Source organism: Scyliorhinus canicula, chromosome 2 (assembly GCF_902713615.1).
Source record: "Scyliorhinus canicula chromosome 2, sScyCan1.1, whole genome shotgun sequence".
Lineage (NCBI taxonomy): Eukaryota > Metazoa > Chordata > Chondrichthyes > Carcharhiniformes > Scyliorhinidae > Scyliorhinus > Scyliorhinus canicula.
Window position 1 is genome coordinate 39,079,180 of NC_052147.1, and position 27,043 is coordinate 39,106,222.

Sequence of the window (27,043 nt, forward strand, 5' to 3'; positions counted from 1 at the left end):
GATTTACATTAAATGTGCCCAGGGGAACCAGAAACATCTGCAGTCATTGCATGCTTTTCCCCCATGGAATTGGATTGAACACATTACCTTGTCTGACAATTTACTTGTGCTGAGATTAAGGCTTATCCAGACAGTATGGAAAAGGAAGTGACTGGCATATGTTACTTGTCCTTCTAAACATTTTGTTTTCATAGGGCTATCAAGATCAAAGCGCTGCTGTGAAATTGGATCTTTAAAAGTTAGTATGTGGATGACTGAAAGTATGAAGCTCACGTGAATGCTGAGGAACTTAACACTGGGAGTAAAATATCTGTTGAACAGAAACGGATTTTTAAGTATTTGTTGCGAACTGAAGTTCCATGGATGGCTGTATTTTTATCAGGAGTTAGCTGTATATATAATTGCCAGAGTCTGACAGGGTAAAAAAAACGCTGGACAATATTTTGATTGCAGACCAGTGCCATGCTGCTCGAGTTAGAAAGGATCAACAGTTATTCATGTCCAGGAGGTTACAATGCAAAGAGAAATATGAATTACTTACACTGCACGATAAGCTGGACAGCTGCTTCCCTTGGCTTCACGTTAAACCCATTATACTGGCTCGTTTGGCATTTGTATATTCCATTCATGTCCCTGGACACATTCACGATGCGTAGTAATCCATCATAGCTTTCCGTTTGCATGGTGCCATCGGGCATTGGGAGCTCCTTTTCCTTCTCCTTATCGAAACGGGACCAAAGAATGATGGGTTTGGGTTTCCCGGAAACCAAGCACTGGAGCTCCACTGTGTCGCATTCACGAGCAACCATCGGTGACCTTCCCTTTGGGACAGATAGTGTCGGCGGCACTTGCAAACAGAAATAAAAACAACTCCGTTTCACCAAGTGGTTCTGCATCCCATTACAACATCATAATGGCGGCGATCCTCAGGTTAAATCACCCACCCCCAGTCAGCTCTCCCGCTCAAAGGGAAAAGCAGCCAACGGTCACCTGGAATTATGGCGACTTTACCTTTACACAGGCGACTGTTGGAGATTGTCTGGAAGGTCACAACCTTCATTTGCTTATTAATAGCTGCTATATTTTATGATTACACCTTATTTATGTGAAGAAACATAGCACACATCCTGACCTTCATCAGTTTACATCTTCGTAAAAGAAAAGAACTATACTGCACAGGAGTAGGCCCTTCAGCCCTCCATGTCTGCACCAATCATAATGCCTATCTAAACTAAAACCTTCTGCCTCCTGGGTCCATATCTCTCTATTCCCATCCTATTCATGTATTTATTCCCATCCTATTCATGTATTTATTCCCAATCTTTTTAAAATAAATTTAGAGTACCCGATTATTTTTTTTCCAATTAAGGGGAAACTTAGCGTGGCCAATCCAGCTACCCTGCACATCTTTGGGATGTGGGGGAGAAACCCATGCAAGCACAGGGTGAATGTGCAAACTTCACACAGACAGTGATCCAGAGCCGGGATCGAACCTGGGACCTCAGTGCCATGAGGCAGCAGTGCTAACCACTGCGCCACTGTGCTGCCCTCATTTATTCCCATCCGATTCCCTCCAGCAGAGGGCAGCAGAGCAGAGCTGCTGATTGGCTGTTGCGGGGAAAATTTGCATCAGTGCATTACGCTCACTGTATCCAGAATGTGTACCTGAGCAAGACACCCTTCGTGTTCAAGTGAAAGCAAGCATCCAGCAGAGGGCAGCAGAGCGGAGCTGCTGATTGGCTGTTGTTGTCAAACAGTGAGTATTTAAACTAGCTGCTTCGTGGATTCGAGTCTTTTCGGCGGGATTTCAGCTGTTGGAGTGGGCAGAGCTAGAGTCAAGCAGTGAGTATTTAAACTAGCTGCTTCGCGGATTCGAGTCTTTTCGGCGGGATTTCAGCTGTTGGAGTGGGCGGAGCTACAGAGTCGAGCGGTGAGTATTTAAACTAGCTGCTTAAACAGCGGCCACAGGGTCTTTGGGGATAAATTTGATGAGTGACATCACAGCAAAGCAGCGACCTGATTGGTTGGTAAGGAAAGTGCTCCAATTAGCAGTAGCTGGGAGAAATTTAACTCTTCATGTGTTGGTAAGTATTGTGATTGGTAAGTAAAATCTTTATTCCTTTCACTTATTCATTATTTGATATTATATTTGTAATCAGTTAAGGTAAAGTGTAAAAATGGCAGGAGATCCCAGACCCTGTTATGCTCCTCGTGAACAATGTGGGAGTTCAGGGACGCGGCCGGTGCCCCTGACTCCTTCAGACGCGGAAAGTGTGTCCAGCAGCAGCTCCTGTTAGACTGCATGCCGGCTCTGGAGCTGCGGATCGACTCACTTTGGAGCATCCGCAGTACTGAGGAGTTTGTGGATAGCACGTTCAGCGAGTTGGTCACACCGCAGATTAGCATTGGTGAGGGAGACAGGGAATGGGTGACCAAAAGGCAGAGAAAGAGCAGGAAGGCAGTGAAGGTGTCCCCTGCGGTCATCTCCCTCCAAAACAGGTATACCGTTTTGGTATATCAAGAATAGCCAGAATGAATACATAGCTTGAGAGATGGTGCAGGAGGGAGGGATTCAGATTTTTGGGACATTGGAACCGGTTCTGGGGTCAGTGGGACCATTACAAATCGGATGGTCTACACCTGGGCAGGACTGGAACCAATGTCCTAGGGGGTGATTTTGCTAACACTGTTGGGGAGGTTTTAAACTAATGTGGCACGGGGATGGGAACCAGATTAGGAAGTTAGAGGTCAGTAAAGAAGCAGCAACTAAAGCCAGTAAGGTACTAGATAATAAACTCATTGTGACTAAGGTGAAGAGTAGAGAGGGAAGAGATGATGAACGCAAAGGGTCAAGTGGTCTGAGGTGCATTTGTTTTAATGCGAGAAGTGTAGCAGGTAAGGCAGATGAACTTAGGGCTTGGATTAGTACCTGGGAATATGATGTTATTGGTATTACTGAGACTTGGTTGAGGGAAGGGCAAGATTGGCAACTAAATATCGCAGGGTATAGATGGTTCAGAAGGGATAGAGAGGGAGGTAGAAGGGGTGGAGGAGTTGCATTACTAGTCAGAGATGATATCACAGCTGTGATTAAGGGGGGCATGATGGAGGATTCGAGCACTGAGGCAATATGGATAGAGCTAAGAAATAGGAAGGGTGCAGTAACATTGTTGGGACTTTACTACAGGCCTCCCAAAAGCGAACGTGAAGTAGAGGTACAAATATGTAGACAGATTATAGAAAAATGTAGGGTGGTCCTGATGGGAGATTTTAACTTCCCCAACATTGAATGGGATTCATGTAGTATTGGAGGTGTTGATGGAGCAGAATTTGTAAGGAGCATCCAGGAGAGTTGTTTAGAGCAGGATGTAAATAGTCCAACTCGGGAATGGACCATAGTGGACCTGGTATTGGGGAATGATCCAGGCCAGGTGGTTGAAGTTTCAGTCGGTGATTACTTTGGGAATAGCAATCACAATTCCATAAGTTTTAGAATACTGATGAACAAAGATGAGAGTGGTCCTAAAGGAAGAGTGCTAAATTGGGGAAAGGCCAAGTATAACAGAATTCAGCAGGAGCTAGGTAATGTGGATTGGGAGCAGCTGTTTAAGGGTAAATCCACATTTGAAATGTGGGAGTCATTTGAGGAAAGATTGATGAGAGTGCAGGACAAACATGTTCCTGTGAAAATGAGAGATAGAAATGGCAAGATTAGGGAACCGTGGATGATGGGTGGAATTGTGAGACTAGCTAAGATAAAACAGGAAGCATACATAAGATATGCTGATTTAGGGGCTGATTTAGCTCACTGGGCTAAATCGCTGGCTTTTAAAGCAGACCAAGCAGGCCAGCAGCACGGTTCAATTCCCGTATCAGCCTCCCCGGACAGGCGCCGGAATGTGGCGACTAGGGGCTTTTCACAGTAACTTCATTGAAGCCTACTCGTGACAATAAGCGATTTTCATTTTTTTCATTTTCATTTTCATTTCATTTCATTAAGGTCGAGGTGACTTAAAACTGATGAAGATTTGGAGGAATATCGGGAAAGTAGGACAAATCTCAAACGTGCAGTAAACAGGGCTAAAAAGGGTCATGAAATATCTTTGGCTAAGAGGGTTAAGTAAAATCCCAAAGCCTTTTATTCGTATATAAGGAGCAAGAGGGTAACTAGAGAAAGGATTGGCCCACTCAAAGACAAAAGAGGGAATTTATGCGTGGACTCAGAGGAAATGGGTGAGATTCTTAATGAGTACTTTGCATCGGTATTCACCAAGGAGAGGGACATGACGGATGTTGAGGTTAGGGATGGATGTTTAAATACTCTAGGTCAAATCGGCATAAGGAAGGGGGAATTTTGGGTATTCTAAAAGGCATTAAGGTGGACAAGTCCCCAGGACCGGATGGGATCTATCCCAGATTACTGAGGGAAGCGAGGGACAAAATAGCTGGGGCCTTAACAGATATCTCTGCAGCATCATTGAGCACGGGTGAGGTCCCAGAGGACTGGAGAATTGCTAATGTTGTCACTTTGTTTAAGAAGGGTAGCAGGGATAATCCAGGGAATTATAGACCTGTGAGCTTGACGTCAGTGGTAGGCAAACTGTTGGAGAAGATACTGAGGGATAGGATCTATTCATATTTGGAAGAAAATAGATTTATCAGTGATAGGCAGCATAGTTTTGTGCAGGGAAGGTCATGTCTTACAAACCTAATAGAATTCTTTGAGGAAGTGACAAAATTAATTTATGAGGGAAGGGGTGCAGATGTCATATACATGGACATCAGTAAGGCATTTGATAAAGTTTCCCATGGTAGGTTGATGGAAAAAGTGAAGTCGCATGGGGTTCAGGGTGTACTAGTTAGATGGATAAAGAACTGGCTGGGAAACAGGAGACAGAGAGTAGAGGTGGAAGGGAGTGTCTAAAAATGGATAAGGATGACTAGTGGTGTTCCACAGGGATCCATGCTCAAATTACTGTTGTTTGTTATATACATAAATGATCTGGACGAAGGTATAGGTGGTCTGATTAGCAAGTTTGCAGATGATACCAAGATTGGTGGAGTTGCAGATAGCGAGCCGGACTGTCAGAGAATACAGCAAAATATAGGTAGATTGGAGAGTTGGGCAGAGAAATGGCAGATGGAGTTCAAACCAGGCAAATGCGAGGTGATGCATTTTGGAAGATCCAATTCAACAGTGGACTATACGGTCAATGGAAGTGTCCTGGGGAAAATTGATGTAGAGAGACATCTGGGAGTTCAGGTCCATTGTACCCTGAAGGTGGCAATGCAGGACGATAGAGTGGTCAAGAAGGCATACAGTATGCTTGCCTTCATCGGACGGGGTATTGAGTACAAGAGTTGGCAGATCATGTTACAGTTGTATGGGACTTTGGTTAGGCCACATTTGGAATACTGCGTGCAGTTCTGGTCGCCACATTACCAGAAGGATGTGGATGCTTTAGAGAGGGTGCAAGGGAGGTTCACCAGGATGTTGCCTGGTATGGAGGGTACTAGCTATGAAGAAAGGTTGAGTAGATTAGGATTGTTTTCGTTGGAAAGACGGATGTTGAGGGGGGCTCTGATTGAGGTCTACAAAATTATGAGAGGTATGGACAGGGTGGATAGCAACAAGCTTTTTCCAAGAGTGGGGGGTGTCAATTACAAGGGGTCATGATTTCAAGGTGAGAGGGGGAAAGTTTAAGGGAGATGTGCGTGGAAAGTTTTTTACGCAGAGAGTGGTGGGTGCCTGGAACGCTTTGCCAGTAGGGGTGGTAGAGGCGGGCACGATAGTATCATTTAAGATGCAGAAAGACAGATATATGAACGGGCGGGGAACAGAGGGAAGTAGATCCTTGCAAAATAGGTTTAGATAAAGGATCTGGATTGGCGCAGGCTGGGAGGGCCGAAGGGCCTGTTCCTGTGCTGTAATTTTCTTTGTTCTTTGTTCTATTCATGTATTTGGTGGGTGATACACAACTGCATTTACAGTTCTTTCAGATCAGAAGTGACTTTGTTTGACTATGAATTGCTTACCATACAGTATTTTGTTTTTTTTTGCCCAAGGAAGCTTCCTTAATGATGAAAGAAATGAAGAAAGATTGGCAAGAGCTTCTTTAGATTCTTTGCTTTAGGATAAGTCAGTTTCTGATGTTCAGAGTGCAAATTAAATTCTGTTTAATTGCTACTATCATTTCAAGATCAGTAGTAGCCATTAGCGTAAGAAGCAGGCCTTTCTTTACCTTCAAATGAAGTTGTTTCTGTTGCAGTAGAGATGGATGGAGTCTAGGATAAAGCTTCAGGCATTGTTTTAATTAAATATTGGTGCCTTGCGCTTTTCTGTTTGTGAATGCAGTTGATATTTAGGCCACCAGAGATAATTCTGTGTCACTGTCCTTTGCAACATATGAAAAAGAAGCTCTTTGTTTTAACTAATATGCAATGGTAGTGTTCAGGTGTGGTTAATTAAAGACCTTAGAGTAATAGAACACCACATTTCATTACTTATTCAGGCAATCTCAGTGGGGAAAATAAATAATGCAGCTACATAGGCACCTTGTGTGTTTTTCAGAGCTGCTTTTTCTCACCATTACAAGTGCTCCCTTATTCAAATTATTTTCCTTTATCACACATAATGTTCAGATCATTTTCTGGAATGTACCGGAGGTCAAGTAGCTTATCTGCATGCTGAATAACAATATTTTGAATTATAAAGTGCCCTTAACACAATAAAATATCCCAGAGCACCTCACAGAGGCCCATGACACCAAACCATATAAGTAGATATGCGGGGAGATGACCAAATGTGGGGTCAAAGGCCCAGGAGTGGCTTAAAGGGGGAAAGTGAGATCGAGAGGCAAAGGTTGAGGGAAGAAATACCAAAGCAAAGGCCTTTGGCAGCTGAAGGCGTAGCCACGAGCAGGATAGTGATTCAAATTGGGGATGCTCTAAAAACATAATTAGAGATATGCTGAAGAGTTCTAGGACTGGACAAGATGACAGATAGGAGGAGCAAGGCCATGAAGGAATTTGGAAACAAGGATGAGAATTTTAAAATCGAGTCAATGTTTAATCAGGTCTCAGTTAAGGCCAGAGAGCATAGGGGTGATGGGTGAATGCCATCTGGCGCGCATTAGGACATGAGTAGCAGAGATTTGGATGACTTCAAGTTACCAGAGGGAAGAATGCGGGAGATCAGCCACAAATGCATTAGAATACTCAAGTCTAGCGGTACGAAGGACATAGATGAGTGTTTCAGCAGCGGACGAGTTGAGGCAGGGAAGGAGATGGGTGATGTTACGGATGTGTGAAGAGGCACTCTAAGTGATGGCATGGATGCGTGAGGTTGCAAACAGCCTCAGACAATTGCCAGGGAGAGGGTTGGAATCGGCAGTGCAGGAGTGGAGTTTGCAGTAGGCAATACGACATTGGCTTCGGCCTTTTCCAATATTTAATTGGGAGAATAAGTAGACTGACAATTTAGAGACAGTGGGCAGGGTCTTGTAGTGTGGTGGGGAGGTACTGCTGGATGTTATCAGTGTAAATGAGGAAAATGAGTGCGGTGTTTTTCGATGCAGTCAGCGAGGGCAGCAAGTACATGAGAAACAGAAGAGATCGAAGGATAGATCCTGGGGGTCACCAGAGGTAATGTGATATGACCATGAAGTCGCCTTGTCTTTTTTTCTATTTAAAAAAAATAAAAATTTAGAGTACCCAATGCATTTTTTCCAATTAAGGGGCAATTTTAGTGTGGCCAATCCATCTACGCTGACCGTCTGTGGGTTGTGGGGGCGAAACCCACGCAGACACGGGGAGAATGTGCAAACTCCACACGGACAGTGACCCAGAGCCGGGATCGAACCTGGGGCCTCGGCGCCGTGAAGCCTACTGAGGCCACCGTGCTGCCCTAAAGTCACCTTGTCTGATACCCTGACCATGTAAACTGGATTAAACAATAATAATAACAACAACAACTTATATAGCATCTTTAGTATAATGGAACATTGTAATTTGCTTCACAGGAGCGTTATAGAACAAAACTCTAGCACTGAGCCACAGAACAAGAAAACAAAATAAGGACGTGGGAGGTACCCACAAGGCTGGAGTAGAGACGTGTGTCATTTAAAAGGGCTAGAGGAGATATAATGGGCTTGATTTGGCAACTGGAGACACAATATTAGTAAACGGAAAATGTGCTGCCTGGGAAAAGGTGAGCAGTGAAGTTACACAGTTGTGATCTGGGACCCCATTTCTAAATGATACGGGACAGGATTTTGGCAGTCTTATTAAATTTACTGATAGTACCAAACTTTGTGGGAAAGTAGAAAATGGAAACTGATTATTTTCTCAACATGTACGTGGTGTAGATGTTGTCTCGGGCACAAGCAATGGCTGTACAAAAAACCTACGATGCTCCTCTGATTACGCGATAACCACGTGGGGAAGTGCATGTGTTAACTATCATTTATGCTTATATAACATAAGTTTCTGTATGCCTATTTACATATGGATTTTGACTGCCAGCTGAACCCAAGCCCATTATTTTGATCTCCCTTTTCCTTCTCTTTACCCCTCTTGGACTCTTTCCTCCTGTTTCCTCATCTTCCAGTTACTTAGTCATGCTTCCTTCCATTTTTCCTCTCCCTGCCACTTCATCTGACACCCAACTCCAACTTCTTTTCCTAATCTTTCACTACTCCTTGACCTTCATACTCTCTTGCTCCCATCCCAGACTCAAATACCTATTGAACAAGGACCGAGCTTCAATCTATCTTCTGTCAGCATTTTCTGAAGGGCCCATTACGGCATTAACCGCTGCCTAATAATAAGCAGCAATCCTAGCTATTGCATTCAAAGCTCTTACTGACCTTTACATCCCAGAGCTTGCTGGAGACTCATCTCACCCATCTCCATCCCATCCTTTCCACTATTAACCTGCTGGACTTGGCCAGTGGATCAACAATCACCAATCCACTGCATTACCTTCCAAAATGTTCATTCACTTGGGAGCAAGGCTTTTGCTATCCATGATCTTACTGCATCAAAACCAAGGTCTTAAAACTTTACTGTCACCTTCTTTGGCTTGGTCTTCATATCTGTCTGATTATGCTTCTATGAAGCAACTTGGGAGGTTTTACTCTGTTGAAGGCACTATGTGAATGCAAGTAATGGTTGTTGTTTTCGAAACTGGAAGACATTGTGAAGACGTGCACAATATAACCACCCAAGAAATTCAGCAAGGTGGCACAGTTTTTAGCACTGCTGGCTCACGGTGCCAGGGACCTGGGCTCAATTCTGGCTTTTGGTGACTGTCTGTGTGGAGTCTGCACAGTCTCCCCGTGTCTGCATGGGTTGCCTCCTGGTGCTCCAGTTTCCCCTCACAGTCGAAAAATGTGCATATTAGATGGGGTGACGGGGATAGGCTGGAGGAGTGGGCCTAGGTAGGGTGCTCTTTCAAGGGTTAGTGCAGATTCGATGGGCCGAATTACCTCCTTCTGCACTGTAGGGATTCTATGGGGCCATTCCCAGTTTGTGGTATACCACAGTCCCAGAAACTGGACATAATGGTAAACCCCATGTCAGTAACATCCAACTCTCCCAACAACTTCAGAACAAGATGAAGTGCATGTACAGATCATCTCCCAGCCTTTCGACTGTACCAATGGCCACCTTATTCTTTAAAATGCAGAATACAGTGGTAAAGAAATTGAAGAGTGATTTTTTAAAAATAAATTTAGAGTATCCAATTTTTTTTTTTTTATTAAGAGCAATTTAGCGTGGCCAGTCCATCTACCCTGCATATCTTTTGAGTTGTGGGGGTGAGACCCACGCAGACACAGAGAGAATATGCAAACTCCACACGGACAGTGACCCAGGGCCGAGATCAAACCCGGGTCCTCGGCAGCAGTGCTAACCACTAAGCCCCGGTGCCGTCCAAAAACTGATGTTAGAGTGAAAAAGAACTTTTGGCGAACAGTCAATCCAGGCTAAAGCCACAATCTCAGCCTTGGTTAAGTACTCACCGGTACTGCTGGAGATGTTCACATCAATGCTGATGTCAGGTACAATCTGACTATTTAGAGATGCCACACAAGTGTACGTCCCAAAATCTGTGAACCTCAGGTCAATAATGTCCAGACTGGTTGTGCCAGGTGAGACGTCGGGATCTGTCGTTGAAATGACCATCCTTTCTGAGCTCCGAAGTGGACGTCCATTCTTGAACCAAGAGAATGCCAACTCATCAGGGGGAATGGCCTCGACCTGACAAGAAATTTTAACCTCACGGCCAATCTGAATGTTGTCGTCATCATGGTACGGATCTGGCGTAATCCAAAAACGTCCCTTTTTCAGAGCTAGGAGAAAGAGAACAGCTGATGGTCAATAGATATCTTGCTCTGAACAATAAAAATTAGCATATAGCCCACACACTCTAAAGGGAGGATTAGAACTCATACCTAATATGGGTGTATGACATCAGTATTAATGTTCAGAGTAAGACACCGACACACATTAGGCATCAGTATGTGGAATTCAAATTGTTGGACTGATTAATGCTTAATTTATTAATTTTAACAACATCCCTTCTCCATAACCTGATGGCTAAATGCACTACCCCATATAGGTAAAGACCCAAAGCATCCCAAGTTCGTCCCTTGGCTTGTGCTGAACTAGTTGATTTCAGTATGTGTGACGTGGAACATGACTGCAATCAAGTATGGTCACACAAGGCACCTAATTGTCTCGACTCACACAGGAAGAATGGACATGAGGACAAGAGTTGTTAGCACTTCAAATGCCTTGACATCAGCATGGGGTAGAGAATGCCTTGATCAAACAAATCCGGTCATATTTTTTGAAGCATTTTAATAACTTGGAACATTAAACTAAGCTTAAGACCAGAGTACTATCAACAGAAGTATTGGAATAGGGAAATAAAAAACTGCCATCTCGCAATTTCAATCAGTCTTTTTACAGGTGGAATCTACAGGCTTTGTAATATTAGCAAAAAGAAAACTTATGATCGACTGAATGGCCTACTTCTTTGCTGTACGATAAATAATTCATATTTCATATCTTGCCATATTTGGAACCTTTCAAGGTCACAACAACACTTTACTCTTTGTACATCACTGGCAAATACTGAATCAAGTCTTACTATCAATAAAATGAAATAAAGCAAAGTTGGGATGAATTCTCTGTGTTCATTGCGTGACTATGTGGGTGTTGAATCACTATGACTCAAAGAAATCTCTTATTCCATTCTGTTCCTCGTAATTCAGAGCTTTGCGAAACTCTCTGGCTTAACTGGAAATAGATCACAAAAAATAGGTTCTTCTTTGTTCAAGATGAATGGGATGCACCTGAAAAGAACTGAGATCTTGCAGGCAGGTTAACTAGTGCTGTGGGGAAGAGTTTAAACTAATTCTTCAGCGTGTTGGGCGCCAGGATGTAGCGTTAAAAAATGTAAACCAAGAGCACAGAAAACAGGGGGAAACCGTTAGAGTTAGAAATAAAACAGAATTAGGTGGAATCATACATACCTAAGTCTAAGTTAGGTTTTGGTTACAGGAAGAATTAGGGATGGAAATAGGGTGGGGACTCTGCAGCAAAGCACTGAACAACCCCATCTCCTCATGCGCAAGGCAAAGCCTCATGCAGCTTAAAGTCATGCACAGAATGCACCCGACAAGAATCCGAATGAGCAGGTTCTTCCCGGAGGTGGAGGACAAATGTGAACAGTGCCAGGGAGGCTTGGCCAATCACACCCACATGTTCTGGGCATGCCCAAGACTTGTCGGATTTTGGACAGCTTTCTTCGAGGCGGTAACCAATATTCTGGGGGTGAGGGCGGAAATGTGCTAAAGAGTGTCCGTCTTCGGGGTATCGGACCAGCCAAAACGAGTCATGGGGAAGAGGGCCGACCCCCTTGTCTTAGCTCCCTAATTGTCTGCCGGAGAATCCTGCTTGGCTGGCATCAGCACCACCCACAGCTGCAAACTAGCTGGCAGATCGGTCGGAATTTCTCCATCTGGGGAAGATCAAATTCGCTATACAAGGGTCAGAGGAGGGTTTCCACAAAGTGTGGAGGCCATTCACTAATCTGTTCGAGGTCAACAGCCGAAAGAGTGAGGGGAGATGTAGACACACTGGAGCCTACGAGACTGCAGGGAACAGACAGGGAAGGGAGAAGAGAGGATGGGGACAGAGAAAGAGGAGGGGGAGGCTGGAAAATGGCAGAAACAGATACCGGGGGCTTAGAGTAAGGTCACAAGAAACGGAACCCCCAAAGAAACACCGAGAATGAGATAGGGCGGGGTAAAATGACAAGGGGCGGAGGGGAAAGCACCACATACGTGTAAATAGAAGCTAACTGCCCACTCTATGATAAGTGACCTCAGAAAGGATCTTAAAACAACAAAAGGAGGGGGCGGGGTGTGACCAAGGGGGGGGAAGGGGGGCAATACCAAGGGAAATGACTTGTCTATTATCCCCGTTGCACATATGCTTGTTAAATGTACAGTGTATGAATGTAAAACTTCAATAAAAACATTTTTTAAAAAAAGGTTTTAGTTACATCGGCAGTATTTAAAGGAGGCTCCGGGGGTCTTGCCTATCGGCCAATCAGGCACTTAATTAGGCAGTGGTGGCCCTTCCCTAGCGTTTTGTGTTTAAACAAAGGAGATTACAAGGGGATGAGGGAAGAACTAGCTAAGGTAGACTGGGAGCTAAGACTTTATGGTGGAACAGTTGAGGAACAGTGGAGAACCTTCCAAGCGATTTTTCACAGTGCTCAGCAAAGGTTTATACCAACAAAAAGGAAGGACGGAAGAAAGAGGGAAAATCGACCGTGGATATCTAAGGAAATAAGGGAGAGTATCAAATTGAAGGAAAAAGCATATAAAGTGGCAAAGATTGCTGGGAGATTAGAGGACTGGGAAATCTTTAGGGGGCAACAGAAAGCTACTAAAAAAGCTATAAAGAAGAGTAAGATAGAGTATGAGAGTAAACTTGCTCAGAATATAAAAACAGACAGTAAAAGTTTTTACAAATATATAAGACAAAAAAGAGTGGCTAATGTAAATATTGGTCCTTTAGAGGATGAGAAGGGAGTTTTAATAATGGGAAATGAGGAAATGGCTGAGGAACTGAACAGGTTTTTTGGGTCGGTCTTCACAGTGGAAGACACAAATAACATGCCAGCAACTGATAGAAATGAGGCTATGACAGGTGAGGACCTTGAGAGGATTGTTATCACTAAGGAGGGAGTGATGGGCAAGCTAATGGGGCTAAAGGTAGACAAGTCTCCTGGCCCTGATGGAATGCATCCCAGAGTGCTAAAAGAGATGGCTAGGGAAATTGCAGATGCACTAGTGATAATTTACCGAAATTCACTAGACTCTGGGGTGGTCCCGGTGGATTGGAAATTAGCAAACGTGACGCCACTGTTTAAAAAAGGAGGTAGGCAGAAAGCAGGAAATTATAGGCCAGTGAGCTTAACTTCGGTAGTAGGGAAGATGCTGGAATCTATCATCAAGGAAGAAACTGCGAGGCATCTGGATAGAAATTGTCCCATTGGGCAGACGCAGCATGGGTTCATAAAAGGCAGGTCATGCCTAACTAATTTAGTGGAATTTTTTGAGGACATTACCAGTGCAGTAGATAACGGGGAGCCGATGGATGTGGTATATCTGGATTTCCAGAAAGCCTTTGACAAGGTGCCACACAAAAGGTTGCTGCATAAGATAAAGATGCATGGCATTAAGGGTAAAGTAGTAGCATGGATAGAGGATTGGTTAATTAATAGAAAGCAAAGAGTTGGGATAAATGGGTGTTTCTCTGGTTGGCAATCAGTAGCTAGTGGTGTCCCTCAGGGATCCGTGTTGGGCCCACAATTGTTCACAATTTACATAGATGATTTGGAGTTGGGGACCAAGGGCAATGTGTCCAAGTTTGCAGATGACACTAAGATGAGTGGTAAAGCGAAAAGTGCAGAGGATACTGGAAGTCTGCAGAGGGATTTGGATAGGTTAAGTGAATGGGCTTGGGTCTGGCAGATGGAATACAATGTTGACAAATGTGAGGTTATCCATTTTGGTAGGAATAACAGCAAACGGGATTATTATTTAAACGATAAAATATTAAAGCATGCCGCTGTTCAGAGAGACTTGGGTGTGCTAGTGCATGAGTCACAGAAGGTTGGTTTACAAGTGCAACAGGTGATTAAGAAGGCAAATGGAATTTTGTCCTTCATTGCTAGAGGGATGGAGTTTAAGACTAGGGAGGTTATGTTGCAATTGTATAAGGTGTTAGTGCAGCCACACCTGGAGTATTGTGTTCAGTTTTGGTCTCCTTACTTGAGATAGAACGTACTGGCGCTGGAGGGTGTGCAGAGGAGATTCACTAGGTTAATCCCAGAGCTGAAGGGGTTGGATTATGAGGAGAGGTTGAGTAGACTGGGACTGTACTCGTTGGAATTTAGAAGGATGAGGGGGGATCTTATAGAAACATTTAAAATTATGAAGGGAATAGATAGGATAGATGCGGGCAGGTTGTTTCCACTGGCGGGTGACAGCAGAACTAGGGGACATAGCCTCAAAATAAGGGGAAGTAGATTTAGGACTGAGTTTAGGAGGAACTTCTTCACCCAAAGGGTTGTGCTTGGATTCATCAGCAATCCTGGGCCTCAGGAGGTGTAGTACTGGCAGAAGCCACAGTCACCCTAGTGGAATTCCTTGCCCAGTGAAGCAGTTGAGGCTCCTTCATTACATGTTTTTAAGGTAAAGATAGATAGTTTTTTGAAGAATAAAGGGATTAAGGGTTATGGTGTTCGGGCCGGAAAGTGGAGCTGAGTCCACAAAAGATCAGCCATGACGGTAGCATGCTGGTTAGCATCAATGCTTCACAGCTCCAGGGTCCCAGGTTCGATTCCCGGCTGGGTCACTGTCTGTGTGGAGTCTGCACGTCCTCCCTGTGTGTGCGTGGGTTTCCTCCGGGTGCTCCGGTTTCCTCCCACAGTCCAAAGATGTGCGGGTTAGGTGGATTGGCCATGCTAAATTGCCAGTAGTGTAAGGTTAATGGGGGGATTGTTGGGTTACGGGTATACGGGTTATGTGGGTTTAAGTAGGGTGATCATTGCTCGGCACAACATCGAGGGCCGAAGGGCCTGTTCTGTGCTGTACTGTTCTATGCTCTATGATCTAATTGAATGGCAGAGCAGGCTCGAGGGGCCAGATGGCCTACTCCTGCTCCTAGTTCTTATGTTCTTATGTTCGCCTGGACCAAGAATGCCATGGGTAAAAGTCCAGTCTGCCAAGAGACTGACATTTCTTCATTGCTCAGTACTGCCACTAGGGTGACTGTGGCTTCTGCCAGTACTACACCTCCTGAGGCCCAGGATTGCTGATGAATCCAAGCACAGATGGGTGACGGTGGAAGGTGTGGTGGGGGTTGCAGGGGAAGGGGCGGTAACAAGGACAGGGGTGTGGTTATCAGCAGCCCACCCTTCCTGACACTCCGGCCCTCAATCAGACACTGAGTGCACCCTGAAATCCGACAAGCAACTCCAAAAAGGTTGAAGGGGCAGTCATTGCTGGATTTAACTGGTCAGAGGCAGGAAGGCAGTCGGGTCCCATGTGCCATCCTCCCTCCCATCCTAATAAATGCTCCTTCCACCAAACACGCCAAGGGGAGGGGGGGGGTTTAAATTCTGTGTGTAAATGTGCAAAGTGTGGTTAATAAGGTTACTGAGCTGCAGGTGCAAATGGCCACATGGAATATAGAACATAGAACATAGAACGATACAGCGCAGTACAGGCCCTTCGGCCCTCGATGTTGCACCGACATGGAAAAAAACTAAAGGCCATCTAACCTACACTATGCCCTTATCATCCATATGCTTATCCAATAAACTTTTAAATGCCCTCAATGTTGGCGAGTTCACTACTGTTGCAGGTAGGGCATTCCACTGCCTCACCACTCTTTGCGTAAAAAACCCACCTCTGACCTCTGTCCTATATCTATTACCCCTCAATTTAAGGCTACGTCCCCTCGTGCTAGCCACCTCCATCCGTGGGAGAAGGCTCTCGCTGTCCACCCTATCTAACCCTCTGATCATTTTGTATGCCTCTATTAAGTCACCTCTTAACCTTCTTCTCCCTAACGAAAACTACCTCAAGTCCATCAGCCTTTCCTCATAAGATTTTCCCTCCATACCAGGCAACATGATGTAGTGTTTGTGACTGCGGTATGGTCCAGAAAAGAGGAGTGCTGGAATCTGAACAGTCTTGAGTATAAGGTATTCAGGAAAGATCAGAAAGGGAAAAAAAGAGACATCATTCAAGAAAATATTTCAGTGCGAAAAAGACCGAATGTCCTTGAGGGGCCAAGAGAAAATCCATTTGGTTGAAGCTAAGAAACAAAAGGAGTTTTTATGCTGTATGATTTATTTTATACATCAACAAATAGTGCCAAGGAGATAGTGGAGTAAATGTGGCAACAGATTATCGTGCTAATGGAAGGTTTTAAATGCCTGAATATTGAATGTATTAAGGACAGAAAAGGAAAGATTATTTTTCGATGAGTATGTACACAGAATAACGCATACAATTATTGGAGCACAGGAGACGCCCGTTCTGCCCACTTTGTCTGTGCTGCCTTCCCATGGGAGCATTTCATCTTGTGCAGTCACCCGCCTTCTTCTTGTTTGACTGCACTTTCTTCCTTTTTCAGATGATAATCTAATTCCCTCTTGAATGCCTCGATTGAACTACTCTCGGGCAGTGCATTCCAGATCCTAACCACTCGCTGTGTGATAACATGTCTCCTCATGTAGCCATTGCTTCTGCTAACTGCTCCGAATCTGTATCCACTTGCTCTCGACCCTCTCACCAATGGGAATATTTTCTCCCTATCTCCCCTGTCCAGGCCTCTCACAATTTTATACACCTCCAGTAAATCTCCTTTCAGCTTTCTCTAAGGAAAACAGTCCCAATTCTCCAATGTATCTATGTCACTGAAATTCGTCACCCTCGGGACCATTCTCATGAATTTTTTCTAATGTCTTCCATCTTTCCTAAAGGGTGGCGCACAGACATGATGTAATGCTCCAGTGTTCTATACAGGTTTAACAGAACTTACTTCCTTTTGTACTAAATATCCTTATGAATAAAGCCTAGGATGTTTTATGCTTTATTAAACGCTGTCTCAGCCTGCCCTGCCACCTTCAATGATTTATGCATATATACACCCAGGACCAAATGCACTTACTTACTCTGTTTCCTATCACTCAGTCAATTATGTATCCATGTTGCTAGTCACTTTTCTCCATGAGAGCTAACTTTACTCGCAAGTCTATTTTGTGGCATCAACAGCATTGTTGTTATCAACAGTTTAACCTCAACAAATCCTCTTTTAGTTTATCATGTCTCCGCACAGTCAGTGACCCAAGCCGGAAATCGAACCCGGGTCCCTGGTACTGTGAAGCAACAGTGCTAACCATTGTGCTACTGTGCCAACCATAATTCAGAAATTTTGAAATTGTGTCATGCATACAAATCATGGTCATTACTATATATGAGAAAGAGCAAGGGTCCCAAAATTGATTCCCGAGGAACTCTACCTGAAACCTTCCTCCAGTCCAGAAAAATCTATTTACCATTACGCTCTGTTTCTGCCACTCAGTTTGTCATCTCTGTTTCTGTCACTCAGTCAGTTTTCCATCATCTGTGTTGCTACAGTCTCTTTATTCTATGAGCTCTAATTTATCAAGTGCCTTCTGAAAGTCCATGCATTCAAGAACAGCATTGCAATCATCAACAATTTGCTGGTTTCATTTAATTAACTTGCATTCGTCCAAGTTACTATTAAATTTGGCCTGAATTATCATTTCTAGAAGCTTCCCCGCCACAAAAGTTAAACTTACTAGTCTGTAGTCGCCGAGCTTATATTTACACCTTGTTTTGAACAGGGATGTAACATCTGCAATTCTCCAGCCCTCTAGCACCACCCCGAGTCTGAGGAAGACTGGGAAATTACAGCCATCGTTACTCAATTTCCACTCCCACTTCTCTCAGTATCCTTGGATGCAGTCCTAATGCCTTATCAGCCCTAAGTACAGCCACCGTGTCCAATATCTCCAAATTATCAATTTCAAATCCATCAAGTGTCTGAATTACCGCCTCTTTCATCATGATCTGCAAAGGATTTGTTCCTTGGTATAGACAGATGAAAATAATTCATTTAACACCGCAGCAATGCTCTCTACTCCATGCATACATCCCCTTTTTGGCGCCTAATATGTCCCACCCCTGAATTTACCACCCTCTTACTTCTGAAATGCCCATCGAAGACTTTTGGATCATTTTTTTATATTAACTGCTGGTCTTCTCTCATACTCTCTCTTTGCTTCTCTTATTTGTTTTTTCCCTTCTCTATTCAGCCTGGTTCTCAGTCGTATTGCCCACCTGACATCGGTCTTAAGCTTACTTAAGAGCAGGGAGCTAGTTTTCAGTATTGTTCCCCTTCCTAATGCTGGGTCCCTTGTTAAGTCTGTGACAATGAGGGAGACCCCCCCCCCAATCCTTCAAAGGCCCACAACCACAAAATAAATAGGATTTCCGTTTTGGACTCCCACATGGCTGCCACTTACTGAACATGAGCAGTGTCACAATGAAGCCTTTAAGTGGCATTCATTGCCAATTTGGGGCCTCCGCTAATGCTTGTGTGGGAAGCCTGCCCAGAAGCCTTCCTGCCCTGGACTTAACCGAGCAGAGGCAGGAAGGTGCGGGGTTCCCCTGTGTCCTCCTACCCAATTAAATACTCCAGCCATCAAATTCTCTGCTGGACGGGGCATTAGCGTGCACCCATAATCACCTAAAGCCTTCCCACCATGAAGGCTAAATTGACCGCTCTCCAGGGCAGAATTAATTCCCTTCCCTGAAGCAGGTTTTCAGCCAAGAGGACAATGAATAGGATGGGTGGTGACCACGCCACCTTCCTACATCAGCCCTAATCAAGTCTATGGTAGGACAGCTTGTAGACTGTCTTCCCATCCGTCCGCGACTCAGATCCTTAAGTGGTAATTAATCCCCATTTAAAAAAAATAAATTTAGAGTATCCAATTAATTTTTTCCAATTAAGGGACAATTTAGCCAATCCACTTAGCCTGAACACCTTTGGGTTGTGGGGGCGAAACTCACGCAAACACGAGGAGAATGTGCAAACTCCACACGGACAGTGACCCAGTACTGGGATCGAACTTGGGACCTCGGTGCCATTTGACTGCAGGGCTAACCCACTGCGCCACCGTGTTGCCAATTAATCCCCATTTGAAGGTCTTAGAAGAGGATAATGTTGTTGCTTGTGGTGGGTACGGTATTTTACTTTTATCAAAATGTTTTAAAATGCAAAACATTAACCTAAACTTGCTGCCCCATGAAGGTTTGGCTCGAAGTCTGATTATTTCTGATTTCAGAGTGGCGCCAAAGACTTAAAAATAAGTAATAATATGATGGTAAAATTAAAATACTGCAGTGAGTAACTCACTTCTTGACTTCCCAAAGCCTCTCTACCATCTACAAGGCACAACTCAGAAGTGTGATGGAATACTCTCCATTTGCCAGGATGAAGGCACTGAGGAAGCTCGATACCATCCATGATTGCTCCCCCATCCACAAACATTCAAACCCTCCACCACTGATGAACAGTGGCAGCATGTGTATCTCAAGTTGCCCTGCAGGAACTCACCAAAGCTTCTTCGGCAGCACCTTCCAAACCCATGATCACGACCATTTAGAAGGGCAAGGGCAGCAGATAGTTGGGAACATCACCAGCTAGAGGTTCCCCTCCAAGTCATTCACCACCTTGACTTGGAAATATATCGCTATTCATTCACTGTTGCTGGGTTAAAAGCATGGAACTTCCTCCCTGACTGCACAGTGGGTGTACCTACAGCTCAGGGTCTGCAGACGTTCAAGTAGACAACTCGCCACCACCTTCTCATAGGGAACGAGGGATGGACAATAAATGCTGGCCAACCCTGCATTGCCCACATCCCCTAAATGTATACAAAAATAAATATAAGCGTGGATTCTCTGATTGGGCGAACCACAAGCTAATTTACCACCCAAAATGCAATCAAGGCTTTTGAGTGCCTGGTGTTGCAGACCGCATGCTAGCTTTAGCAAGGTTATGGCTGGTTGGCCTCCTTCTGTATTTGAATAGTAAATACTGTATACAAAAAATAGTTTGAGAATCTGGTAGCCTCCGGATTTAACAGTTATATCTGTTGGTTTCTACCAAATCCAACATCTCAAGTGCGTAACGGGCTTAGGGCGGGATTCTCTGTTGCCCGACGGCGAAAACAGGAATGGCAATCAGATGGAGAATAGCTCCTGCACCAAAATTGTGGCAGGCGTTGGTTTGATGCCGCGTCGCGTTGCTCCACCCCCTCTAAATCGTCATCATCGAGACGCAAGCCGCGCGCAGTCGGAACCGTGTTTGCATATCATTATCGGGCCCACCCACGATGCTCTGTCTCCGATGGGCCCAGTTTCCGATGGCACAGGCCATGTGTGGTCTGAACAGTCATGAGCCTGGCGTGGCGGCTGCGGAGAGAGAGAGAAGGCATACGCACAGTGTCCAGCCACCGCCATACCTCGCCGATAGCCATGCCGCTGGCCGGGGGGGGGCTGCTGCCAAGGCTGGGAGGAGGAGTAGTGGGTGGGTGGCCAGGAGGTGGGCTGTGGGGTCGGGGTGGACGGGTACGTGGCCCAGAACAACCGGCGCCATCTTTTTGGGCCCGCTCGGTGCGTGTGTGGGGGGTGTAAGTGTACCCACGGCTGCAGCTTGTCAGCCCTGCGCGTGTCCATCACAGACCCTCTGATTCTCCCACTGTTTTTTGCAGCTCCACGGGTGTTTCATGAACAGTCGGCGCTAGCCCCTTACCGGTAGTGGAATCGGTGCAAATGTGGCAAATGTGAATTTTCCATCGTGGAACGCCACTGATCCTCCGTTGGCGTTAGATGCAGGAGCAGAGAATCATGTTTATAATGTTTATATAATGTTTATAGCAAATGCCACAGTAATCAGGTTGTTAGCTTCGATCTTTGGTGGACTGGCTGATGGTTTGATAAGACCTTTACCTGTCTTGGCAAGCAGGCCATTTTTGTTAGTTTCCTTGTTATTTTTCTTATTAGAATCATATATTAGTCAATTTCTTCACAATAGAGTGCGAATGATTTGGAAACTCTTCAGTGAGACCAAAAATGGGACTGTTTGAAAAATTCAGTTCAACAATGAAGTTAAGTTTATATCAATCCACCAGTGTCCTTTCTATAAATGCAATGTATGGATATTGAAAATGAAAATGATAACAGCTGTTCAGCTATTTAAATGATAGACGATACTCGTAATAACCACACTGCAGGAACAAAAGGTTGACCAGGATTATAGATTGTTGCAGGTAGAGCGTTTACAGAGAACGACTATGATTCAATCCCAGCAGAACCGCCTGGCCCAGCGAGGAGAATCATTTATCTTTGTCACATTTGTGAATTGAGCTTGTGTCGACAAGATCTGAGAGGAGAGAAAATACAAAGCAGCTCCAGGAAACCATCTCTTCCGATTCCTGACAAAGTACCACGAGGAGCAAATGTATGTGAGAGGGAGGAAACTGTTAGTTCAATTTAACTTGAAATGAGAGGAAACCTTGATTCCTCAATGTTCCAGTAATCCTGGGCATAATTTAGCAGAGGTGATGGTGGTCTTACTCAGAGCCGGCGCGAGCCCCTGATCGCCTCCTTTGGGAAAGGCTCATTGTATGAAGTATGGGATGGGCATTGAATGGCTTTCATGGAGGGAACCCCACTACCACTATCCCCCGAGAGTCCGCAAGACACACTGACAAGGTTTGCTTTTATGGCTTCCCGCGTGATAACTCACCTGCTCACTGCTGGGTGAATGCCCAAGGTAGCAGGATGAAAATATCAAGTGTGAATTAACTGGCCACTTAAGGGCCTCAATTGGCAGTGGGGTGGAGAGGTCATCCACAAGCAACCCCAATGGGGTTTTATTTTGGGCTTCTCGTGTGGACTCAGTCCGCGGCTGCCACAGTCGGGAGCAGGCCGATTGGAGAGCCGGGGGGGGGGGGGGGGGGGGGTCTCATTCGGGACTGGGAGCTATGTGTGCTGGCGGTCCGGGTCGGGCAAGCGGTCGATCAGGGGCATTGGGCAGAATTCTCTGATCCTTAGGCTAAGTGTTGATGCCGTCATAAACGCTGTCGAGAAACATGGCCTCAGGAGCAACAATTCTGACCCCTACACGGGGCCAGCACGGCACCGGAGCGACACACCGCTCCAGCTGTCGATGCCCGGTGTCAGATGGGCGCCGCGGGTCTGCGAATGCACATTGGTGCCTGCACCAACGCGCACATGTGCAGTGGGACCGACGCCAATGCGCACATGCGCAGTGGCTCCCTTCTCCGCGCCAGCTCTGACGCAACATGGCATAGGGCTACAGGGGCCGACGCAGAACAAAAGAGGCCCCCAGCCGAGAGCCCGGCTCGCCGATCGGTGGGCCCCAATTGCGGGCCAGGCCACAGTAGAGCCCCCCCCCCCAGTCCAGTAGAGCCCCCCTCCCGCCCACTATTTTTGGGGCCCATGTCCGCGGGCTGAGTCCGCCATGGAGCATGGCGCAGCTGCTGGAGGCCGCCGCTGTGCGCATGCGCGGCCTCTGACTCAGTTTACCTGTCGTAAAAAACCCCAGTTTTCACGCGGGTGTGGGGACACGGTCCCTGAAACGGAGAATCCAGCCCATGGTATTTATCCTCAGCCTCTGTGCTCTATCGTTTCTATCAATCAAAAGTAGCATCCAAGATCCCATGAATTCAGCTTGGTATCTAGTTCAGGTCTTGTCTGTCCAATTATTACATTAATAAGGCACACCCAGAACAGGTTTCAAGGCTGACGTGAAAATCCAAACAACCCTGTATGCATGCGTGATATTTCCATGGATGTGGCGTTATATCACCAATATTACTGAGAACATTTCCAGAGGATCATGCAGCATAAAAGGAATCCAGTTGGCCATTCATGCCTGTCTGAAGTGGGTGACTGACGTTGTTCCATTCCTTAGCCGATGCATATGTACTGTAGTATCCCACATGGGACAAATGGGATGGGAATGCTTGTCTACCCCATGTTCCTTGCGAGGTACAAGCTGCCCCCGCTAGCGGCGGGGTAGCCCAATTGCCCAATGTATATAAGGTTAGCCAGTGAGGCACTGACCAGAGAGAGAAATGGCGTTTACCAGGAAGTGTACTTATGTCATTTGTTAAAAAAACCTTGTTCTTATTTTTACTCAGTGTAGACTCCCCTGTGTCCTTATTTAATATACTCAGCGGAATAATGAAGATAAAACTGATCCCCGGAGAACACTCTTTCTTTGCAAACAACCAATTCAAAAATATCCATTAACTATCCCCCATTTCCCATTTTCTGATATTCAATCATCTATTCATCTATTTTCCCTTTGCTTCTATTTGCCCAAATGTTATCAATAAGCCTTTCATGTGATGCCCAATCAAACACCTATTGACAATCCATGTTTAAAACATTCTCTGTGATTTTTAAACCAATACACTCTATTGTTTCAGTTAAAAACTTGTAACCTATAAAACACAACTGGTGTTTTACAAATTCAAGCTGGATGTTCTTAATCTCTTTCTAGGTTAGTTAATGTATTTGTAGCCCCTTATATACCTACTAGAATCTTACCCAAAAGATTCAAAGTCAATTTCTCCAATATGATTAAAATATAAGAGAAAATATGATCTTTGAGAAGATAAACCATTTGACTAGTTTATTGCAGGTCAGTTCACTTTAAATGGGCAAATTACGAGGTCACTTTGAAAAACTTGGTTTTTATTTCAGTGGATGAAATTTTGGGGCTGTTCCCTCTGGCGGGAACTTCTGGTCCCCCTGACTGCGATCTCCAACCCCCCCTCCCCCTCGCAACATCGTCCTGTGGGTTCCCTGGAGGCGGAGGGTGGGGAGACTGAGATAACATGTTGACAGCAGTGAGACTGGAAGGTTCCACCACTGGCCAATGGCAGGCTGCCTCTGCCACCATAACACACACCATGGGGTGGGGTGGGGGAGGGGGGCTGTGAATCCCACCCAGAATGCAGTCCACTGATAATAACCTTTTACTGTCACAAGTATGAAGTTACTGTGAAAAGCACCTCGTCGCCACATTCTGCCGCCTGTTCAGGTAAGCTGGTACGAGAATTGAACCCGCGCTGCTGGCCTTGTTCTGCATCACAAACCAGCTGTCTAGTCCACTGGGCTAAACCAGCCCTCAATGTTGAAAGGTGATGAACCTGGGGGGGCGGAATTCTCCGCTCCCGCGATGAATCGGAAAGGCCGTCGTGAACTCGGCCGAGTTTCACGACGGCCTCGGAGGCCGCTCCTCGCACTGTATTCACCCCCCCCCCCCCCCCCAAGGGAGCTAGGAGCGGCGATCCATAAATCCCGGCCGCCGGGCCTTGACGCTTGCGTCAAGGCGGCGCGCCGAGAATGACTCGACAGCGGCGCCTAAGTGGCGTCAGCCGCGTATGCGCAGGTTGGCCGGCTCCAACCCGCGCACGTGGGGCTGACGTCACGACGGCTGACAGCTCCAACCTGCACATGCCCAGTTGCCGTCTTCCCCTCCGCTGCCCCACAAGACGTGGCGGCTTGATCTTGCGGGGCGGCGGTGGGGAAAGAGTGCGTCCCTTTGGTCCGATCACGGACCAGTCCCCTCCTGAGCACGGCCGTGATGCTCACTTCCCTCTCCGCCCCTCACAAGCCACAAACGAGCATTTGGCGCATTTGGAGAATCGTCGGTCGCCGTGAAAAATGGCGAGTGGCGATTCTTCCGAGCGGAGGGTGGGAGAATTGCGGGGGGTTCCAGGGCGGCGTGTCGTGAGTTGCCAGGCTCCCCGGCGATTCTCCCACATGGCGTGGGGAGCGGAGAATCGCGCCCGTCATGTTTAAAATCATTGCGGAATTAAATTGGACAGATACAAAGAAACCATTTATTCTGCTGCAGGAATTCGCGAAGAAGGGAGAACAATCGTAAAACTAGAAACAGACCACTCTGGAAACCAGGGAGCACTGTATGTTCCAAATCCAGGGGAGTAGAAATCTGAAGTCCACCCTCTCCCAAAAAGGCTGCAGATATTTTGGTAAATTGACACTGTCAGAACTGAGATCGACTGACTTTATTAGATAAGGGCGTCAAGAAACATTGATTAAAGGCTGGCAAAGCGAGTTGGGGTACAGATCAGCCAGGATCTAACTGAATGACAGAACAGGCTCAACTGGGCCTCGCATATTCCTATAGTTCAAGGTCACAGATTCGCAAGCCAGACAGACACTGCTCAATCCTTGCCCACCCCAACCCAACAGACATACAAAGGAAACAAATCTCAAGACTTTAACAGTTAGAAGCCATTTTAAGTTGCCAGAATGGTCAGACCGACAATAGAAAGGAAAGACAACATATGGAATGCCTTAAAAATTAAAGGCTTGTAACTGACAATGTAGCCTCTCTCTGTGCTGCACTGCAACATCAAGTGAGCCTTCAACACATAGCTGACTCAGAGACAACAGTGCTGTTAACTGAATAAAGCTGATATATGCTTCAACACATAATTGTTTGATAAAGAAAGCTATATCTTGAAGGAAAACTAAAGTTTTAGAGCGGCAATAATGAGTATATGGAAAGTGTAATCATATATAATGATTTAAAAGTGAAATGCAGAAATAAATAATTGCATCTTCAGTTTACTTTTAGCTTGCAATACCAAAATCATCATATGACACCTTTTACTTTCATACAATATAATACATCTTGCTCTAGGTTGCCCCACCTTACTTAAGGCATTATTTTAATTTAGTTACATTGCAATTGACCATCTTCACTCTTTGATATCACTAGCACCTATATTAATGAGACATTGCTATAAAAATTATAATGTATTCACTTTGGCTCGTATCTGTGACAACTCGGAACAGCCTGAACCAAATAAGTAAAAGTAAACTTTCATTCATTAGCTTTCACATTTTCAGCCATGTCCCAAAGTATTTCACATCCGATTTTTGAATTGTAGCACCTGATGCAAAAGCCACAATCTATTGTCCAACCAAGGCCCCAGAAAGCCAGAAGATAAATGACCAGGTAATCCAACAGTGGGATTGGTTGAGAAATAAACAATAGTTAGGTGACTAGAAGAAATCTCCTGTACTTCATTGAATTGGGTGATGGAATATTTTACACCGAAGAGGGAAGACAGGTCTTTTCACCCAAAAGAGGGCACCTCTGACAGTCTAGCCCTCCCTCAATACGGCACTGACATTTCAGGCCAAATTAAGAGCTCATCTCTAGAGTGGGACTTGAATCCATGACCTTCTCCTTTAGGGTATCTTCAGCCAAGGCTTTAATGCTACAGTTGTTGATTGACCTGCCACCGATGGCTTGTTTTAAATCAAGCATCATTCTCTTTGGAAAATGGACAGAACAGGTTTCTGAGTCCCAATGTTAACGTTGTAGGGAAAGAGGTAGAGTGCAAAATCCTCAAAAGCTTCCCATATGCAATGATGCCCTAGGCTTTTCCATTTTCAACACCATTAATTATCCAGGACTGCACCAGTGTAATCATTCTTGCAGCCTACACAATGGCAGGGTTACAAGTGAATGAATCTCCAAGTACCTCTCCACCTAAATTGTGCCAGTGGGAAGTCTGCTGTCAGGTGAAAACATTCTCAGCAAATGGAATCAGCAAATTCTGAGCTCATCACTCTTTACAAGTCTGATAAAGTGGAAATGTAATGGCAATATGGATCATACAGGCCTAAAGAAGCGCGAGAGGTAAATCTTGTGAGAAGTACAAAAATGTCCAAAAACATATTGAAAGCGATATTAGAAGTGTAAAGCAGAGAATAGAAAAGAATATTTAAAGAGAAAGTTAGAATTCTTGACAGATTAAATTTATTGACAAAGAGAC

General features: G+C 45.3%; 1 protein-coding gene across 2 annotated transcripts in view; it reads right to left on the reverse strand.

Annotated features, from left to right (window-relative positions):
* Nucleotides 1-27,043, reverse strand: part of mdga2a (MAM domain containing glycosylphosphatidylinositol anchor 2a) — a 1,064,841-nt gene that overhangs the window by 508,900 nt on the left and 528,898 nt on the right. For both annotated transcript variants that reach the window (XM_038776329.1, XM_038776328.1), the window contains exons 7-8: nucleotides 10,023-10,352; nucleotides 542-847 (exon numbers count right to left, since the gene is read on the reverse strand). In XM_038776329.1, coding sequence (XP_038632257.1) covers nucleotides 542-847; nucleotides 10,023-10,352 — 636 coding nt within the window. The remainder of the gene's footprint in view (nucleotides 1-541; nucleotides 848-10,022; nucleotides 10,353-27,043) is intronic.